General features: G+C 37.4%; 1 protein-coding gene and 1 non-coding gene across 3 annotated transcripts in view; one reads left to right on the forward strand and one right to left on the reverse strand.

Annotated features, from left to right (window-relative positions):
• Positions 1-219: 219 nt before the first annotated feature.
• SLC16A9 (solute carrier family 16 member 9) overlaps positions 220-22,137 on the reverse strand; it is a 74,015-nt gene continuing 52,097 nt past the window's right edge. For both annotated transcript variants that reach the window (XM_061161577.1, XM_061161576.1), the window contains 3 exons: positions 9,231-9,326; positions 2,969-3,886; positions 220-2,324 (listed from right to left, as the gene is read on the reverse strand). In XM_061161577.1, coding sequence (XP_061017560.1) covers positions 2,137-2,324; positions 2,969-3,886; positions 9,231-9,326 — 1,202 coding nt within the window. In that variant the 3' untranslated portion in view covers positions 220-2,136. The remainder of the gene's footprint in view (positions 2,325-2,968; positions 3,887-9,230; positions 9,327-22,137) is intronic.
• On the forward strand, positions 19,632-19,757 carry LOC133070901 (small nucleolar RNA SNORA28). The gene has a single exon (XR_009696292.1). It is a non-coding gene; the product is annotated as a small nucleolar RNA SNORA28 (small nucleolar RNA).

Below are 22,137 nucleotides of genomic sequence, written 5' to 3' on the forward strand. Positions count from 1 at the left end.
AAGTCTGCCACTGTTTCAACTTTTTCCTCATCTATTAGCCATGAAGTGACTTTGAATATGCTAGTGTCTAAATCACCAGATTCTGGATCCAAAGTGAAATCAGAGAATTCGTATTTTTACATTCAAGTAAAGTGTGACTGTAATTCAGTGCTGGGGGTATGGCAGCTAAGAATAGAAAAAGCAACCACACTGATAAAAAACAAACAAAAAAAATTTTATTGTAATAAAATTTATTCCCAAGACAATAGATAATGCACATATTGGATGATATTAGTAGACACGGTGAAGATGCATTTGGACAAGTATCAACATTAATGAATGTGGGGATGGCATAAAAGTTTAAAACAATAAAAAAAGGTTTAGGATTTCCTGAACATGATATTGGCAAAAAAGAACTTTTATCACAAAAACATTTCTGTTAATTTTTTTTTGAATGTTGCTTATTTTACTTACTACCCTGACAGTGACTAAAGAATGAGGTACAGAAAACTTTCCAGAAGTCAGAATATGGAGCAGAAGTCCAAGGCACTTTGGAGCCCCATGATTGGGTTACTGAGTAGGATTTACTCAGGTATGAAGTTCCCCACATCTCCAGGTTTCCTGCCTAGAAAAGCACTATTTACCGACCTCACTGAGGTTTTGTGGGGATTCAAGCTTATAAAGTGCTTCAGGTGCCTTCGAAGAAAGGCAACATAGACGTATAAAATAACCTTACCTATTTCAAAAGAAATGAAAAGACAATTTTGGCACAATGGGCAGAGTGCCTCTTATTTAAAGAATCAAACTTGGCTGTTTATTAAAAAACCCTCACCTCAATGGTTGACTGGTTTTATTTTTTAAGAGAAAAAAAATGTTTCTCTATTGCCAGTCTTTTAACAGTCATTCTCAATTCAGGCTGTGCTCTCGGAACCACTTGAAGAATTCATTAAAAATATAGATGCTTAGCCCACAGCCTAGACCTACATAATTAAAATCTCTACCAGTTGTACTCAGACAACTACATTTTAAAAAGGATCTATAGAAGACTCTGATGCATAGCAAAGTTTAAAAAAACATTTCTTTAGAAAAAAGTCAATTTATTAAATGTTGATTTTCTTCCTAGAATATTTTTCTTATGATTGAATAAAGTTGGGTGAGGGTATCAATTTCTTATTGCCCCTTTCCCATTCCATAGAGCACACAGACACAGAGCAGAATGCTCACATGCATGCGCACACATACCACCCACACACTTTTTAGTTCTGCCCTTGAATTAAAATTGGATAGCAGTAAAAGCTGATAGTTGCAAATAAATGCTTCACTGAGAAGATATGCAAAGACTGGCGATTCATCCCCACTGTGCCTGAAGCAAATGGATGTTTCCCATTTGCCAGAACGGAATGCTTTAAATATGCATTTCCAGTTTGGAAACAGGTAAAGTCAGCACTTCTCGGGAAACATGACTGAGCGGCTGCTGACAAAAGTGAGCGAGGTTCCAGCGACCAACCAGGAAGAAAGGCTACAGTGACTACCCCTTTGTTTGGAGACTGCCTGGATCTCAGCAAACACCTTAGGAATTGAAAGGATGTGTCCTCGATGGGCACCAAACATGCGGGTGCTTTATCAAGGTAAACAAAATCATGAAAACGGGGGATGGTAATTTAAAAATCATGTTTTTAAAAAATGACCAGTTTGTGCCACGGCAATTCTTAACGCTGTTTTAGGAACCATTTTCATTTCCTGACTGGCTCGAAGTCTTTTATGTACTAGAGAGTCTAACAGAGAGAAGAAAGTGTTTTAGTCCCTGGGGGCCTTCACACATAACTCATCACGCTGCTTGCATCAGTTTTAAAATAGCAGAGTCTCCTCTGGCTGCCCTGCAGAGGAACTATTGGAGTCTGCAGAGAAATGATGTTTCTTTCAGAGAAAGTCTTCTGAGGCTGGCCAAAATGTTCACAATATCCACAACTCATGAATAATAGTAAAACAGAGTAGTCCAACTTTTTGGGAAAAGGGGGGAGGGGGGAGAGAAAATATAGGAGATCAAGTCTACATATACAGTACATAAAGGATATGTAAAAAAAAAAAAGTCATTCAGATCAGACACAGTGAAATTTCGCTGTGTGAAAACAGTCTTTAGTGCCTTTCAATATTCTTCTAAACGTTAGAGGAATTAGAGGCAACTTTGTATAAAAAGGTTGTCGGAGCTGGCTTGGGGAGTTGCTTTTTGCATGTATCCCAGGAAGGCAAGGCTGCCAGCAGCAGAATAAAACCTCCCAGCAGGACACAGAGGCCACTAAAATAAAATGCAATGTCATAGGTCTGGGTCCAGTCATAAAACCAACCTGAAAAGAGAGTAAGAAAAAAGTGAGTTTGATAGACATAGTATGTATAGGAATACTCTAATCTCATCAATTTATACAACACAGTTCGTGGGACTGATGTATACACACTACTATATATATAGAATTGATAACTAATAAGAACCTACTTAATAGCAGGTTCTTAATGGAACTCTATTCAATACTCTGTAGTGACTTACATGGGAAAGGAATCTAAAAAGAAGTAAATATATGTACAACTGACTCACTTCACTATACAGCAAAAACTAACACAACATTGTAAATCAACTATACCCTAATAAAAAAGTTAACTAAAACATTTATATACAGTTCAGATTAGGATATACATTACCCATTTCTACTCCCAAAGTGGCCTAATGAGAGTTAGAGGAGAATTTCTCAAATAGTTGGACAAGACTAAGCAGGCATTTTGGGTTTCTCCCAAATGAAGAATAAACACAAATTCCTGAGCAAGTGTATTGGCTTTTCCAACTATAGCAAAGTGATTCTGAATAAATCATGATCAAGAGGCATTCCAAGCAGATTTATTTTGTATAAATCTGTGCTATTATTACAAAAGCAATTCCTGTATTCAGAGACATTACAAAGAACAGTAAAATGGGCTTACTTTAAGATAAATATCTTACCAACAATTGGTGGTCCAAGGCTATTTCCAAGTCCAGCAAAGAACATTAATATCCCATAGGCATGGGCTAGTTTTTCAATTCCCACTGTCTTTGTGGTCACATAAGGAAAGATGGACCAATTACCAGTAAGAAACCCTAGGATCCCAGAAAGTAGTGCCAACGTAACATAACTTTTGGCAAATGGAATTGCACACAAGGCCAGGCTCATGATTATTAAGGTAGCTACATAAAGATATAAGGTATTAATCCACTTGAAGTCAGCCAGTATCCCTAAAATGAGTTTACCAACTGCTGTCATAATGCCAATAATAGAAATAAGAGGCATAATAAACTCCTCTTCTTTCACATTTGAACTTCTTGCCACATCTTCCATAAGTAACGAAGGTGGAAACCCTCCGATGTCAAAGAGAAAGATGGCGATGAAGAGTGCTGAAAATACTTTGTTTTTAAAAAGAGCCACAGTTTCCCCACAATAGTTTTTATATAACTGCCATTTCCTCTTGGCAAGCTGTTTGCAAAAATATTTCGGTTCTGCAACTTTCCTCTTGTATGTTTCAGTCTCTTGTGTGTGTGCCGTTGTTGTTGGGTTTTTATGAAGCAGACTTTCTGATTTCCAGTCACCATTGGCTAAGGTGCCCTTGCATGTTTCCTCCCCACTGTAGCTCTTTTCAAGCATGTTTATGTTTTCTTCTAGGTCCTTTTCTTTTTCTTTGTAAATCAAGTACCTATCTGGTACATTTTCCAGAGCTGTTTTCTCAGGTAAAGGGAAGTCAGAGGACTGGAGGGGTCTCATCAGACTGCCACAGGCTAATATATTTAAAGCTAAAGCACCCACAATCAGCAGGCATCCATCCAGTCCATAGAACTCAATCAAAAGTCTCTGCAAAGCAGCATATATAAAAAGTCCAACACTTGAACCTAAAAAGGAAATGGGAACTGTTTAATCTTAACCTCTTATCATTGGGACTCTCAGAACAAGCATTGTTAGTACTACAGTTCAATTTCTTTTTCACACTGGCATTCATGAGTGTGCCTTCATATTAAAATCACAACAAGAAAACTAAAGATGATGACAATGACGACCTCAACAATAGAAACACTGACAGATCTATTTTTAAAACTAGCATTTGCAGTTCAGACGCTGTGTTAAATACTTTACATGGCACAGTAATGTTTCCTTACAGTAATCCTATTGTGTGCATGTGAGTGCTTATGTTTGCTCAGTCATGTCTGACTCTCTGTGACTATAAACTGTAGTCCGCCAGGCTCTTCTGTCCATGAAGTTTTCAGACAAGAATACTGGAGTGGGTTATCATTTCCTGCTCCAGGGGATCTTCCCACCCAGGGATCAAACCCACATCTCCTGTGTCTCCTGCACTGTCAGGTGGGTTCTTCACCTCCAGCGCCACCTGGGAAGCCCCTCCTATTGAGTATGTCCTATTATTATTCCCAGTGTACACTTGAAGTGACCTAGGGCTAAAAAGGTTGAGAACTTTGCCACAGATCAGAAAGCTACAAGTGGCATAAGTAGGATTTGCACTCAGTCTGACCCCAGGAACCTATGTTCTTAACAAATACCTTAAGCAAATACATTTTTAGTACTTACAGGCTCCATGCTTTATATGTATTCCTTTTGGAAAAGAAAAGTTTTCATATTTTATTTTTTGAGGTGAAGAATATATTAATATTTTAGTTGTAGGATATTTATAGTGGTTTGCTAACTCAAGTGTGTTAGTCTCTCAGTCGTGTCTGACTCTTTGCAACCCCATGGACTGTAGTCTGCCAGGCTTCTTTGTCTATGGCATTCTTCAGGCAAGAACACTGGACTGGGTTGCCATTTCCTTGTACAGGGGATCTTCCCAATCCAGGGATCGAACCTGGGTCTCCTCCATTGCAGACTAATTCTTTACTATCTGAGACACAAGGGAAGCTCAAATCCATTGCTAATCATCAGAATGAATGATTGATATTAATAAACTATGAGAAAGTAAAGTGAACTTCGATAGGATATTAAAATTACAAAGTATGTCTGCTTGCACATTTGTGCAACACTGTAAATACACTATTTTTTAAGTAGATCACATGACCCACACTGGAATAGCAAATTACATCAGCTGAATTAATTTGAAGTTTTCTTATGTGGTTCTGATTTCAAGTTGTTAATTGAGTATTTTAAAATTTAAATATCATTGAGAAATGTCAACTCAAAAAAAAATATGAAAGAAAGTGATCTGTAATTTTAAAAAAATTAGTCTAAAGAGGTTAATCATACTTTTTAAATGGTCTATACCAAATTACATCATAATCCCAACAGGATGCCAAGCTTATTGTAAAAATTACAAATAACCAAATGACTCTTAGAATTATTAAAAAAAAATTTGGTACCACAGTTGTCCTTTCCTAACATATTTAAAATTAACTCCTTTATCCCCAAAGAAAAAAACTTTCCTTACAAACATTAATCAATAGTTCACATTAGTGTAATGACAGTTAATACAGTATCTTTTTGTAGCTACTTAGGAAGTATCCCTGTGCTGACTATTAAGTAATAAAGGTAGACAAGTTGAATTCTTCCTTATCTTTTTACAAGTGGCACATACTTCAAAGGTTAAAAGCACTTCAGAAAACAAATGGAAAGAACTGAAAAGAGGACTATATTTCATGCACTTCCATAGTGCATTAGCATTCATTTACTATTAATTCATATTTTCTCTAACACCATTGCTTTGTAGAAGTTCTAACAAAGTGTCATATAATTACTTTAAAATATTCTTGGTGTTTTGAAAGTTACATACTTTGATCTGGAGAAAGTAAAGAATTCCCCATTGCTCATCAACTAAGTTTATCCATCAACATTATGAAATATTACGGGAAACATATCAAATCACTTCAATAGGTGGTTTATCAAAAACCTATGATATGCTAAGTGTATGACAGGGCAGCAAAATAAAACTCCACTTTGGATACTAGTGTTTTCAGCCTACATCCCATGAGAATGCAGTCATGGCTTAGGAAGATACAGCAGGAAGTACTCGGGTGGTCCAGTGGTTAGGACTCCGTGCTCTCACTGCCAAGGGGCTGGGTTCAATCTCTGGTCGGGGAACTAAGACCTCACAAGCCCCGTGGCACAGCCGAAAAACAAAATGCAGAAATTCTTTCAGGGCAATGAAGAGTAATTAGAGCTCTCTTGTGGAACTGTGTAAACTGTAAAACTATAATTTTTAATCTTTAAAAAGAAAATCCCAATTTAAAAATCACCAATGTAAAGGAAAAAGTGAAATAAAGCACTAATTATGCTTCCATGCATGTCTATGGTATACATGATCACAAAGAGGGAAAATATGAATTTGATGTTCAGGGAACCTGAAATGGTAAGATATACATGTACATCTTGATGAACTCTTCTTCAAGACCAGGGGTCAACAGACTTTTTCTATAAAAGGGCTAGAGAGGAAATAATTAACCCAGAGTGGGCCATCCAAGCTCTGTCACAAATACTCAACTCTGCCCTTGAAACATGAAAGCAGCCAGAGAAGAATCATGAAGGAATGAGTATGACTGTGTTTCAATAAAGCTTTATTTATAGACACTGAAATTTTAATTTTACATAATTTTCATGTGTCATGAAATATTCTTTTGATTTTTTTCAACCAATCAAAAATGTAAAAACCATTCTTTATGCATGAGCTGTCCAAAACACACTTAGTAGATCAGACTGGGTCCATGGGCATTAGTTTATCAATCCCTGTTCACCAAGGAGTAAGACTATTCCCAAAACTTCCATTTTATGCCCATGTTTCTTTATTTCATCTAGGTCACAATATTTAAACTAACTCACATTAATTCAGTTATTCTGATTTTGGGTTCTTTTTCAATTTTTAAAAATTTCTACTGTGTTTTATTTTTCTTGTCACCTCTTTCACTGATGGTAGATACTACAGACTGAGTGTTTGGGTCTCTCCAAAATTTGTAAGTTGAAATCTTAACCCCCAACATGATGGAGTTAGTAGGTATGGGCTTTGGGAGGTGACTAGGTCAAAGGGTGGAGCCCCATGAATGGAATGAATGCACTTACTAAAGAGAACCCCAGAGAGCTTCCTCTTCTGTTCTGTAATATGAGGACAAAGGAAGAAGATGACAGTCTGCAACCTAGGAGAAGGCTCTCACCAGAACCCAACCCAGCTAACCTTGACACCCTGATCTCAGACTGCCAGTCTCAGAACTCTGAGACACACATTTCTGTTGATTATAAGCCACTCAGTCTAAGATACTTTAGAGCAGTCTGAACAGACTAAAACAGTGGATTCATACTGCTCCCTGATTTCTGCCTCACCTGGCTTCCTATGTGTTGCAACTGAAAACTCCCTAATTCTGCCAAATCTGGATTGTCCACCGTCAGTCCATTTTGGTCCAGTGTGCCAAGGTCCAGGCCCTTATGGTTTCCTCTTTAGACTGAGTGGAAAGCAAGAGCAACTCTCTCAGCATACGATTTCTAACACCTTCATCCCAGATAAATCTGGATGTTAAGGGAAACCTAGGTGACAGTTTTATGTTAAGGGAAACCTAGGTGATAGTTTTAACAGCTAACACTTTTACAGCCCTTGCCATGTGCCTTATGCATATGTTCCTCTAATATTCCCAATACCCCAGTGGGATGGTGTATGCTCAGGTCTGTTCTCCTTCTCTCTGTACATTCCCTGCTTGACCAGTGCCTGCTTCACTTATACCTACTCACATGTCACTGGGTTCTTTCTTTAGTCATGAAGCTGGGCAAATACAGACTGTACAGGGTGGAGTCCAATAGATGGGAACTATTATTATCCTCATTTTATAGTTCAGAAAAATGAGGCTTAACACTTAATTTCACAGAAAAGTTAGGTAACTTGTCTGTCACCAGGCAGCTACTGAGTGACAGAGAATTCAAAACCAGGTGATTTGGCTTCAGGGTCTGGGTTTGTCACATTACAGTGCCTTAAAAAAAAAAAAAAAATACAGTATAGATGGGACTTCCCTGGTGGTCCAGTGGTTAAGAGTCCAAACTCCCAATTCTGGGGGGCACAGTTTTGACCCCTAGTTAGGTAAGATCCCACATGATGCATGGCCAAAAAAAATACAGTGTAGGTAAGACCTATTGTCCTTTAAGGTGCCATGCCTGTCTCACAGTCCTTCCCACACTTGTGGAAGATGCTGTCAGTTCCTTAAAGTGCTATTGAACTGCTCTGGATTCTCCATCCTTTTGTTTTTTCTCTTTCTTCTCTCAGTTCTACCTTAACCATGCCCTCAGACCCTGGTCCTCTCTCCTCCTGGGCCATGATCACATTTTTTATCTGGTAAAGCTTTCTTAAATCACCTCGGGTAAATATCCAGCTTAATTTAATCTGATCTAGAGTCACTTTGCTGCACTGGCTTCAGGAACAAAACATTAGTTTGGATCCTGTTGCCAGATACACTACTGAAGTAATTCAGCTAATCGCAAAGTCTGACCTCTCAGGAATAGCCACCCATTAGCAAGTAGCAATGTAAACATACAAGTTTCAGTAAGCCTGGACACTTTATCTCCTAAACAAACTCATAAAATATTGGCCGCAGAAATTTTGATAAGTTCTCTAAATAGCTTAGAAAAAAAATACACCTGAAAAAGAAAACACTTAAAAATATCAGAGACTTAAAGTCCAGAAAGTTTTATACTTACACTCTGCCCCCTGCCCAGTGATGGTCCTGATTATTTAAGGAATAATAAGGATAAACAGTCTGTCATTTGGATATGCACATAGACTAGTTGAATGTATTCACAAATCAGTGCTTTAGAAAAACTAAGTTCCACAGTAAATGGAGTCAGAGAGGTATCAGCATTGGTCTTCTTGACAGTAGACTGAAGGATCTCCATTTTCCTTTCATTTCTCCTGTCTTTCTCAGGGTTCAGGTGCTTTACTTAAGTGCTCTCTGCTTCTTTTAGGAAGGCTATCACCAGGATGTGATTCTCAAATTATTGGACCCATAAGTTTTCTTTTCCTATGTTATATTGGACATCTAATGCCCCAGCTTTTTTTATATATGTATCTTTAGGGTGTTTTGAAAGATACACCCATATTTACAGTGGAAAATAATTTCCTAAGGATTAGAGTAAAAAAAAAAAAAAAAAAGTTGTGCTCCTGAGTGGTAGCTGGGGGGTGGTTGGTTAAACCTATCTGTGCTTGGTAACTTTTTAGCTTTGATTACAAGGCTGAAGAGTGGCAGTGCTGTACTTATATTGAAAATGTACCTGTTGAAATCAGGCCAAGGGCAAGGCCACGACGGCTGTCAAAATACTGGCACGTGATGGTCACCGTTGCAGTGTATAATAAACCACATCCGAGACCTACACACAAGAAGACATTGCATAAATTAAGGCAGACTATATTATTTCAATGCAAGAAACAAAGAGGGGTAATTAAATAACTCTGAGAGAAACAAGCATTGTACATTAACGCATATATATGGAATCTAGAAAATTGGTACTGATGAACCAATGTGCAGGGAGGGAAAACAGGTGTAGATGTAAAGAACAGACCTGTGGACAAGGGGTGGGGAGGGTGGGACAAATGGATAGATTAGTATTGACGTATATACACTACCAATAGATAGCTAATGGGAAGCTGTTATATAGCACAGAAGCTCGGCTCAATGCTCTGCGATGATCTAGATGGGTGGGATGGGAGGTGGGAGGGAGGCTTAAGAGGAAGGGATATATATGTAATTATATATATCTTAAATGAGGGGGGATGTATACATATAGCTGACTCATGCTGTTGTATAGCAAAAACTAACACAACATTGTAAAGCAATTATACTCCAATAAAAAAAATGTATTTGTAAAATAAATAAATAACTCTAATAGGACATTCTGTTACTGATTGGCTAAAACTCTTCAAAGTATGTGTTCCTAGATCCCTCTGACATTAACGGTGCAGCTCCAATGAACACATTTGGCCAGCCTCGGTTTTCACTCCCACCCACCTTTAAGGTCAGGGTCAAAAAAAATCCAATTTCTAAAGCACAAAGGAGTAATGTAAATTTAAATTAAGACATTATGGAGAGATAGAGAAAATGGTTAAATCACACACCAAACAGCAAAATTTAACCAAAATTCTCCATTAACTATCTCTCTCTGGCTCTCTTCCACATATTTACCCTCAGCTCAGTGTTCTTCCCAGAGAAGGCAATGGCAATCCACTCCAGTACTCTTGCCTGGAAAATCCCATGGACGGAGGAGCCTGGTAGGCTGCAGTCCATGGGGTCGCAAAGAGTCGAACACGACTGAGCGACTTCACTTTCACTTTTCACTTTCATGCACTAGAGAAGGAAATGGCAACCCACTCCATTGTTCTTGCCTGGAGAATCCCAGGAGCCTGGTGGGCTGCCGTCTATGGGGTCACACAGAGTCAGACACAACTGAGGCGACTTAGCAGTAGCAGCAGCAGCAGTGTCCTTCCTCCTCTAAGTCCTCTACACAATTTTATAAAATCCCCTTCATCATTCCAAGCCCTTTCACTAGACTTCACAGCTTGGCACATCCAGTCTACAAAACAAAGGCCTTCTGAATCTCTCAGATCATCCCATCACTGTAAAATGTGTATTTGTAAGTTTTAATCTTTTACAGATGGAAATTGTTTTATATAGGAATAAAATGTCATGTCATTAGTTTAAAATCTCTTTGAAAAAAAGAGGAAGAAAATATAAGAATATATTAACAACAGTTACATTTAAGTAGTGATCATTTAGTTGCTTGCTATAGTATTCTTTATTCCTCTGTGAATCTGAAATTCTTTTATGATTAGGAAAAAAATACCTTACAACCCAATATCCCTTTCTTTAGACTCTAGGGCAATGTTTAAGGCTCTTGTCTGTTAGCTTAATCTTTTTCTCCCTATTAAGGATCTAATAACCCCAGTTTTGGTTTCCATAAAGTGTTCCTCTGGCTTCTAACTTATAACATGTGCCCTTTTTCTGCAATATCATCCATTCTTGAGGATCACTCTGTAAACAACATAAAAGCTATTGTCTAAAAACTAATTTTAACCATGACTCATTAGGTGAGTTATTAAAGTCATTTTCATTACTTTCGATTGGCACCTGGATTATGATTAGAAAGAATACATGGTTTTAACAAATATGCTGGATAAATATTTTATGAAATTAGCACTTAAGACAACTCAAGACTCAGATGATCATTCATGATTGTATTAAAAAGTACTCTTAAAGAAACAAGGTAGATTAAAATAATTACACTTTAAATATTAAATTTTTCAAATACAGCACCCTTTTGTATAATTTAAGGGAAGAGATACTATATCTCATAAACTAAAACATGAGTTGGATTGACTTATATACTTATCATTATCACATATAATATACTTCAATAAAATAAGACCTGTTCCTGAACAATCAATTCTGTGAAACCAAAAAAATGTTACCCTTAATTAAAACTGCAATTCAAAAAGCTTTGGAGAGGGAATGAAAGGGCTCCATGAAAAGGACATTTCTGTTTGCTAATGCCAGAAAAGTTAAAACAGTAACTTTTAAATGTTTTCCCTTAGACTGAAAAGAAAGAAATTTTTAAAAGTTATTTCAAGGTCAGATAAGATCACCTCACTTTTTTTTAACGTAGCAGAAATTTTAAATGCTTTTTCTCTAAACTTTTCAAAACACAGAAGGTGACATGATATTTTCCCCAGATCAGTATTAGGATGACCTTAAGCCATCAGTTATTAAGGAGATAACCCTCAAGGTCTTTCTTGGAGTGCATGAAGTCAGAACTATTTTCATAATGATACTAACATATTTTCAGCTTTTTTTCACTGTGTTCACATTTATGCTATTGGTACAAAAGAGATGGTGAGTCAAACTGGAAGAGCCTTAGTACAAACCAAGGTATTGGTACCCAGCTTCTTATCTTATATGCTTCATCACCACTCACGCACAGTAAAAACAAATGAATAAAAATTTTTTTAATGCTTCATCTGAATTGCAATAATTGAGGCAAGAAAAAGCACTTACTCAACTGTTTTAGTAGCCAGCTAAAGTAGCCAAATTTTCCATGTAACCCTGCATGTATTTGAAAGAATATCTGACAGACAAACTATGGTTACTCAGACTTACATATTGGGCAGACATTTTCTTGAAAACAAGCAAGGAAAATAACTGACAATTATAGTTACCAATGATAAAATTAAAATTTTCCAGTAAAAATTAGAATTTTTGAAAACTTATATCCAACACCATGATTTGACAGTTTCCCAAAACATAAATATTTTCTGATGAGCCTACTGGTGATACTAACAGAAGTGATTTTTTTAGCTGTTGTTTAACTCCTGCCTAACTCAGAGAACCAATATTTTTCACATATCCATTTCACAATGTTACAAAATCAGACTTGAATGCTGACCTAGTCAAAGTTACAGATTTAAATAAATTGATTTAATATTACAGAGCATGAAAAGTATACTGATGTGGTTTCAATTTCCATATTGCAATTAACCCTTGGAAAACTATCATATATCAAGTTTTTGAATAGGATCAAAGAAAAGTATCTACAGTGACATGAGGAGAGTATTATAAACCTCTCCCTTTTCCAATTACACCTTTGTGTGAGATTTTCTTCACACACGTCAATCCAAAAAAAAAAACATATTACAACAGATTTGAGTACTGAACAGATCAGAGAATCGATTCCTTCCATGAAACCAGATGTTAAAGACATTCACAAAAGTGTAAAACAATGCCACCCTTCTCATTAAACTTTGTTTTGTTTTGGAAAATAGAATTGGTTTTTGTAATAAGTATGTTATTTATGGGCTTCCCAGGTAAAGAATCCGCCTTTCCCAGGTAAAGAACCTGACTTTTCCCAGGTAAAGAATTCCCACTGGGTAAAGAATCCGCTTGCAATGCAGGAGACACAGGAGATGTGGGTTCAATCCCTAGGTAGGAGAGATCCCCTGGAAGAGGGCATGGCAACCCACTCCAGCATTCTTGCCTGGGGAATTCCATGGACAAGGAACCTGGCAAGCTATCGTCCATAAGGTCGCAAAGAGACACGACTAAAGTGACTGAACACAGCTTAGCACATGTTATTTATGCTAACATGTACTGGATTTGTTATTATTATCTTTAAATGAATTACTAAACAAATACTTTTAAATTTCTCAACTTTTAATACAGTAACAAAATAAGTTTAAATAAGTATAATGCACATAATTAAAGGTTCCTTGGGGTTCTAAATAAGAGTGTAAAGAATCTGAAGAATAGAAAATTTGGAATCCACTGCTTTAAAGCCTTCCTTGGGGACTGAGGAATTAATTGGGAAATCAATATTGACATATACACACTACTTATAAAAAATAGATAACTTATAAGGATCTCCTGTATAGCACAGGGAACACTATTCAGTATTCTGTAATGACCTATATGGGAACAGAATCTAAAAAAGAGTGGATATATGTATATGTATAACTGATTCACTTTGCTGTATATCTGAAACTAACACAGCATTATAAATCAACTAGACTGTAATGAAAAGAATAAATATATAAAAATAAAGCCTTCTTTGGTCTCCAATCATTTCTGATTAGACTCTGACCAGTTAAAAAATTTTGAGCATCGACCTCCAGTATAGCATAATAACTTTTTTAATGAAATAGCTATAGTACTAACAATTCAAAGCATAATCATTAGTAAAATATAATTGCTATCTTTTACTTATATAGGTGAAACTAAACATAAACATAGGTGACAAGAATATACAGAAGAACTATACAAAAAAGATCTTCAAAACCCAGATAAGCACGATGGTGTGATCACTCATCTAGAGCCAGACATCCTGGAAGGCGAAGTCAAGTGGGCCTTAGGAAGCATCACTATGAACAAAGCTAGTGGAGGTGATGGAATTCCAGTTGAGCTATTTCAGATCCTAAAAGATGATACTATTAAATTCCTGCATTCAACATGCCAGCAAACTCAGAAAACTCAGCGGTGACAACAGGACTGGAAAAGGTCAGTTTTCATTCCAATCCCAAAGAAAGGCAATGCCAAAGAATGTTCAAACTACCGCACAATTGCACTCATCTCACATGCTAGCAAAATAATGTTCAACATTCTCCAAGCAAGGTTTCAACAGTCTGTGAACCATGAACTTCCAGATGTTCAAGCTGGATTTAAAAAAGGCAGAGGAACCAGAGATCAAAATGCCAACATCTGCTAGATCATCAAAAAAGCAGGTGAGTTCCAGAAAAACACCTACTTCTGCTTTATTGACTATGCCAAAGCCTTTGACTGTGTGGATCACAAAAAACTGTGGAAAATTCTTCAAGAGATGGGAATACCAGACCATCTTACCTGCCTCCTGAGAAATCTGTCTGCAGGTCAAGAAACCACAGTTAGAACCAGACATGGAACAACACACTGGTTCCAAATTGGGAAAGGAGTACGTCAAGGCTGTATACTGTCACCCTGCTCATTTAACTTCTGTGCAGAGTACATCATGGGAAATGCCGGGCTGGATGAAGCACAAGCTGGAATCAAGACTGCCAGAAGAAATATCAATAACTTCAGATATGCAGATGATACCACCCTTATGGCAGAAAGCAAAGAAGAACTAAAGAGCCTCTTGATGAAAGTGAAAGAGGAGAGTGGAAAAGTAGGCTTAAAACTCAACATTCAAAAAACTAAGATCATGACATCCGATCCCATCACTTCATGGCAAATAGATGAGGAAACAATGGAAACAGTGAGAGACTATTTTTGGGGGGCTTCAAAATCACTGCAGATGGTGACTGCAGTCATGAAATTAAAAGACGCTTGCTCCTTGGAAGAAAATCTATGACCAACCTAGACAGCATATTAAAAAGCAGAGACATTACTTTGCCAACAAAGGTCCGTAGGTTTTTCCAGAAGTCATGGATGGATGTGAGTTGGACTATAAACAAAGCTGAGCACTGAAGAATTGATGCTTTTGAACTGTGGTGTTGGAGAAGACTCTTGAGAGTCCCTTGGACTGCAAGGAGATCCAACCAGTCAATCGTAAAGGAAATCAGTCCTGAATATTCATTGGAAGGACTGATGCTGAAGCTGAAGCTCCAATACTTTGGCCACCTGATGTGAAGAACTGACTCCTTGGAGAAGACCCTGATGCTGGGAAAGATTGAAGGCAGGAGGAAAATGGGATGATAGAGGATGAGATGGTTGGATGGCATCACCGACTCGATGGACATGAGTGTGAGCAAGCTCTAGGAGTTGGTGATGGACAGGGAAGCCTGGCGTGCTGCAGTCCATGGGCTTGCAAGGAGTCAGATATACCTGAGCGACTGAACTGAAGTGAAACATATTTACATGTTCTTACATTTCTTTTCCATACTTTATGTTTCATCTCACATATCTCTGGGTAGACCATAACCTCAGCAGCCTTTTTTCCTTCATCTCCTCCCCTAGACATCAAGTTCTTTATCACACCCACTGCCTAAATTATCAACCTCCCACTCTGTGGACTGCCACTGCCTCAATTCATCTCCTCCAGATCTTTCCTGTTCTGAACAAATGGCCTCCTCATTGCTGTCTCGGCCTCCAGTCCTTTGTCCACCATTCTATCTTCTAATTATCATACAGTTCTCACCACATCACTCTCCTGCATTAAGACCCTTCATCATCAGGTCTCTGCTGCAAATCAAGCTTTTTTTTTAAATTTATTTTTTAGATTTTTATTTTAGATTTTATATTTTAGAATTGGAATATTCTCCAGGGGATCTTCCGGACCCAGGGATTGAACCAATGTCTCCTGCACTGCAGGCAGATTCTTTACTGGTTAAGCCACCAGGGAAGCCTGTGTTAGTTTCTGCTGTACAGCAAAGTGAATCAGCTATACATATACATATATCCCATCTTTTTTGGATTTCCTTCCCATTTAGGTCACCACAAAGCAATGAGTAGCGTTTCCCGTGCTATAAAGTAGGTTCCCATTTGTTGTCTATTTTATTCATGGTAATGTATATATGTCAATCCCAGTCTCCCAATTCACCCCACTCCCCCTTTCCGCTTTGGTATCTCTATGCTTGTTTGTTATGTCTGTCCCTTTATTTCTGTCATTTGAAGAGATGTGGGTAGACCTAGATACTGTCATACAGACTAAAGTCAGAAAGGGAAATACAAATACTGTATATTAATGGATCTATATGGAATCTGAAAAAAATGGTATAGACGATCTTATTTATAAAGCAAACAAAGCTTTGACTTATTTGCAAGTCCACTCATGATTTGTTTGTTCCTTAAACAAATATCCTAAAAAAGACCCCTATTATCCACTATATCTCATGCCCCTGAGCATTTGAGCTCCTGGAATGCCCTCCCACCATCCTCACTCCTCCAACTTGTGCCCACCTGATTACATCCCACCTGCCCTTGAAGACTTAGCTCAAGCACCAATTCCTGCATGAAGCCTTCTTCTATGCCCCCACCCCCCGATGTACTATACCTGCACTGAATGTTGCTTCCATTTTATTAGTGCACTTATTTTACTGTGTTACAAGTTACATATTTACAAGTCTCTTCCCCCAACTAGAAATGAGCCAAGCCACTACCTGAGGGCAGGCTGTGTCTTATTCATTTGAGCATCCTGGTTCCAGGTCTGAGCCTGGCACAGAGTGTTAAAGTTATTCTTCTTCTTTTTCCCATCAACTTTATTTGAATTCTCAATTTGAAGTCACATTGGCTAATTTCAACCATTTCTATCTATTCTTACTCTGGCTGTCACTCTTGCATTTTTCTCTTCCTCTCTTTGTCTCATTTTCTCTATTCATATAACAAACGTACACAAACTATATACATGCGTGCTTGTATGTGAATATATATATTTTAAAAAGTATCTTATGTCTGCTTTCCAACTAAAGTGTGCTGATTTTTTTAAGTTAGGCCAGAAAATACATCTTAGCTTAAAAAATATTAAATATTATTTTATTTCACAATAATTCATGTAACAGGATAGAATCATTAGAAATATAGAATTAGAATTATATGGTTTGAAAAAAAGATTTACAACTTGTATGCATTATGGGGTGATGGTCGGGGCAAATCATACTAAACAGCCTCATTTTCTCATTTTTCTTAAATTTAAAAAAATTTTATATTTATTTAGTTAGTTGTTCTGCATCTTAGTTGCAGCACTTGGGATCTGTATCTTTGACCAGAGATCAAACCTCATCTCCTTGCACTGGGAGCATGGAGTCTTAGCCACTGCACCACCAGGGAAGTCCCCTTCAGTTTTCTTAGTCCTTATCTACAACTAAAAAACACCCAGACCAACTAAACTGATAAGAGATATGTATATCAGAAGACTATATAACTGAATGGAATTTTCATTTATTTTAGGAGGACAAGCAACAAAATATTAGAAACTGTGCACACATTTTGAAAATTGTCTATGAATTATTTAAAAATATTCTTTCATTATATACATATCTTTGAATATACCTAACTTAACGGACATCTATCAAGCCCCTGTATTTACATATGAAAATTTCCCCCTGCAGTGTTATCTTTACAAAAAGGAAACGGTTTAGTACTAGTTCATTTTATTTATTTATTTTTCATTTATTTTTATTAATTGGAGGCTAATTACTTCACAACATTGCAGTGGGTTTTGTAGGTTTAGTACTAGTTCATTTTAATACAGCAATCTTCAAAAGTGATGAGGGTCAAGTTACAGAATCCAGATTCTACCTGTGAAATAGGGGTCGGGGTAGAACCTAGGACTTTCTCAGTTTGGCCACTAGAAGTCTGATATCCTGGAAAACCCTTCATCCTGGGCAAACTAGAACAGCTGGTCACCGTGCGTAAAGATTTGTCTCTTGATCATTTGGGAGAATGCCCCCTCTCCATGTTCTGCAAGAAGCATTTGAGCACCTCTTAAAATAGCTGAGCCAGTAGGATTTATCATCTTGATCAAAGGTTAAGGTAGGCAATTGCATATAGTATTCCAGAAATATCTACTTCTAGAAATGAATTTGTGAAAATGGAACTTCAGATGCTAAAAAAGATAAATAAGTTTAGAGCATCCAAATGCAATTACTGGTTATGCCTCTAGCCTAAAACATCTGCATGGAAAAAGTGTAAGCAACTGGCTAGCTTTCTGATTGGCATGGTTTTATACAGGCATATGGTTTTGACACTGGCTTGATTAAAGCACAAACTTTATATGCTTAACATGAGTACTCTGAACATAACATTAGCAGGTCAAAAGCACAGGTTTGAGATCAAGCAGGTATGGATTCAAATCCTAACTCTAACACTTACTGGTTGTGTGACTTTCAGTTTCCTTATCTTTAAAACAATCTCACAGGATAGTTGCAAAGATTAAGAGACATTAAAAAATGTAAAATATTTTTAGTATCTGTGCTTGGACTATAATAAAATATCCTGAAATAGACATTATACTGATATATTTTTTCAGTTTTCACCTGAGTATTACAAAATTACATAGCTATATAGCCTCAGACTAATTAGAAAAATCAGAGTTCCTTATTATAACTGAACATCCATGAGAGACAAAAGGAGATCTTTAATGGCATAACCATTACAAACAAACCAAAAAAGGCTTATAAAACTCTAACTGCTAAAGTGAATATCCAGAAAATGACCTTTACCTAATTTGCCATCACTAGAGGAGAATGAGATTGTCTATGAATGTGGGCTATGCCCTCCTCAAGCTCAATGGACTATGAAGACATGACCAAGAAAATGAAGGAAGAGAAAATTGAATTTTTCCAAAATCGAGAAGAGATTATTAAGAAAACAGTAAATCAGGTAGCCAAGTATCAGTATAATCTGAAGAAAAGAGACTGCAAGAAATTGATTTTTTGAGTTGTGCTTTTCAGAAAAGCAAAGCAAAATAATTGGGAAGAAGCTTGAGCAATTCATTAACGGAATATTGTGGTCCCTGCTCCCACTCCTCCCCATCTCCTACTACACTTTCTTTTTTCTAATTTTTTTTTTAATGTGGACCATTTTTAAAGTCTTTAATGAATTTCTTACAGTATTGCTTCTGTTTTATGTTTTTTGGCTGCACGGCCTGTGGGATCTTAGCTCCCCGACCTGCATGGATGGAACCTGCATCCCCTGCACTGGAAGCATGGAGTGCCTCCAGGGAAGTCCCTGATTTTAGGAAAGCTGTTGAGAAAACAGGAGCCTGAATTACTGGGTTTGTTGGTAATGTGACATAGAGCCACTTGAAAACCAAGCAAGCTGTCATTTTATTCCAGCTACAAACACCAAACAAGATAATCTTCTATTTTCAAAATGGTTTTTAAAATGGTAAAACAGAATTATGCCAACTAATACACGTCAGTATTATTTTTGATATTACATTATAAACATACTACATAACTTTAATTTCTTCATATTATTTAATCTGTTATACAAATATTTCTGATTCAATAGAGCTTCTCCAGTTCCAAAAAGCTACTGCTGTGGTCTTAAACTAAGAGGTCTTAGAAGGGTCTTTCCTTAGAAAGGAATATAAGGAGAAGGGAACAAGTATGCATTAAACACCTTTGGGCCTCTCTACACACTTTATTTCATGAACAGTCACAATATCTCTGTGAAGTCTTATTAGTCTCATTTCTTAAGAAATACAAATGGATGCAAGCAACACTCTGTGGCAGACAATCAAAATTGTCTGACACAATTTGAGCTTGCTATAGCAAGAAAGTCTAACCTATTCCGGTGTTCTCCTCTCTGTGAGACTAGCCGTTATATAGACTTAAACACTGTAAAAAAATAAATAAATAAAAATAAAAAAAAAATAAAAAAAATTAAAAAAAAAGAAATACAAATGGAACCGCTCAGAGAGGTAAATAATTTTCCAAGGTCACAAAACTGATAATGATGGTTATGCTAACCAATACTTATTTCATTAACTCATTGTTAGGGAAATTTAAAAAATAGTCTTGTTTAGGTTTCAGAGACAAAGCAGAGCAGGCCACTGACCTTGCTTCTAACCTGCCTGGATACTGTCCTACCTGGGAGTGACTGGGCATGACTGCCTGCTATGAGTGCAAGACTTGCAGCACCATAGGTAAGATGGAGGAGAAATCTTGTGATTGTTGAGCCCCAGGCTTACCTACATTCCAAGTTTTACACAACAAAACAAACAGGATTAACATGAAAACCGAGCTGCAATTTGGTCACAGATTGATGATGATATCAGTTTGCTACCGCCCTGGTATTATAAGCAGGAACCCCAAACTACAATCTTTGAAGTCTCACCCAAGGAGCAGATGTGCTGCCTGGGACCCTTTCCCAATGGGACTCCAGGTGTGCGGTGACACGGGACTTCTCAGTGCTGATTAACTCTGGATGTTGGTCAAAACTTAATTTGGTGATGTATCCTCTGCTCTATTTCTCTTTTCTTTTAATGTTAGTATATTGAAAGTAAGCTAGATAATTCTAATAAATATTTGTATTATTTATTTGTATATAACGAGTAGCTTATTTGTTAACAAATCCTTTGAACCTGAGACGAAAGTGAAAACTTTTGGCAAAATACTCATCCATCCACAAAACCCTCTAAGGTAGATACTATTGTTACGTTCAGGTCAAAAAATGAGAAAACAATATGTAACTTGTCTGTATTCCGTGCGGCTAGCAAGTGAGTGAGATAAGATTAATCCCCATGGTCCAACCCTTGTTAGTGCTTGCTCCTGTGTACGCCATACTGCCTTTCTTAAGAGACCATCTAGTTCATTCCAGATGAAGGAAAATGCTTAGAATACTGCACAGAATGGGTGCTCAATATATGTTATCGTTAGACTGAATCTTTCTTGTTTTTTTCAAAGGAATTCATAATATACTGTCTCAACTTGTAAGTTTAGACTGTGTTATAATTTCCTGTCTCTTCCTTTTCAACTGGATACTCTGCTTTCAATGGGAACAGATGAAAGTGTCATTGTTCATTAAATTCCCATTTCTTTATCCCACGAATATTCTATGAGCCCTATACTCTGAGCCTACTAACAGAACCACAAAGAAGTCAACCATGATAAGAACTGTTAATAATCTACTGGCAAAGAGGTCCAATAATTACTACAGTGAGTGACTTTTTAACTATTGAAATTAAAACTTGAAAATTATTGGAAATTACAAAATAATTATTGAAATGAAAGTTCAACTGATTTTTTGCTATTGAAATCCAACTCAACACTCTTATATATCTTATTTTCATTTTGCTTGATTTCACCTAGTCCTTACAAGACCTGTGTGATGCAGGTTTTTTAGTTTGCCTTCACAGATGAGGAGACAGTCACTATTGGAGATCAAGGGCTTTGCACAAACTCACAGAACCTGTATCTCCTGACCCGAAGCTCAGTGCTCTCTCCCTGAGCTTATAATTTTCTCCTAGTCACAGAGATCCAGAATCTGTTGCCAAATCAGAGTCATACAATCGTCAGACATAGCTTGTTTTGCTCTTTTTTTAATCAGAATTATGACTATGTTTTTGTTTTTGTTTTGGCCATGCTGCATGTAGGATCCTAGTTCCCCGACCAGGGACTGAACTCTGTCCTTCTGCAATGGAAGCACAGAGTCTTAACCCCTGGAGTGCCAGAGAAGTCCCCCATAGGCCTGTTTTCTGCCCCAGGTTCCATGACATGAAGGAAAGGCCAGGATTCCAGAAGAAAAGACATTGCAAAAAACACTAGGACAAATATAGAGATAATAACATCTTGGATCATTCCCTGAAGAGAACTACAATCACTTATTTAGATATCATACACTAGAGAAAGTGGGATGCCTTTGAGCAGGGTAGGACACAGGAAATGAACTGGCACTGTTAGCTAGGGGCCTGAGACACTGGCCTCCCCTTAGAATGGGATCTCATGGGAGCCAGGGAATATATGGGATCACGGCCCTGGTCTTGCTCACAGTGAGTCTACTGAGTCCATGGGCACATCATACAGTTATTTACCCAGTTCCTAATATTTAACTGGAGCAGTAAGGTGCTTACAGGTTCAACAGCAGTGTGGGCACTTGAGGGTGCTCAGTCATGTTCGACTCTTTGCAAGCCTATGAACTGCAGCCTGCCAAGCTCCTCTGTCACTGGAATTCTCCAGGCAAGAATACTGGAGTAGGTTGCCATTTCCTACTCCAGGGGA

This window comes from Dama dama, chromosome 15, assembly GCF_033118175.1.
Source record: "Dama dama isolate Ldn47 chromosome 15, ASM3311817v1, whole genome shotgun sequence".
NCBI classification, from domain to species: domain Eukaryota; kingdom Metazoa; phylum Chordata; class Mammalia; order Artiodactyla; family Cervidae; genus Dama; species Dama dama.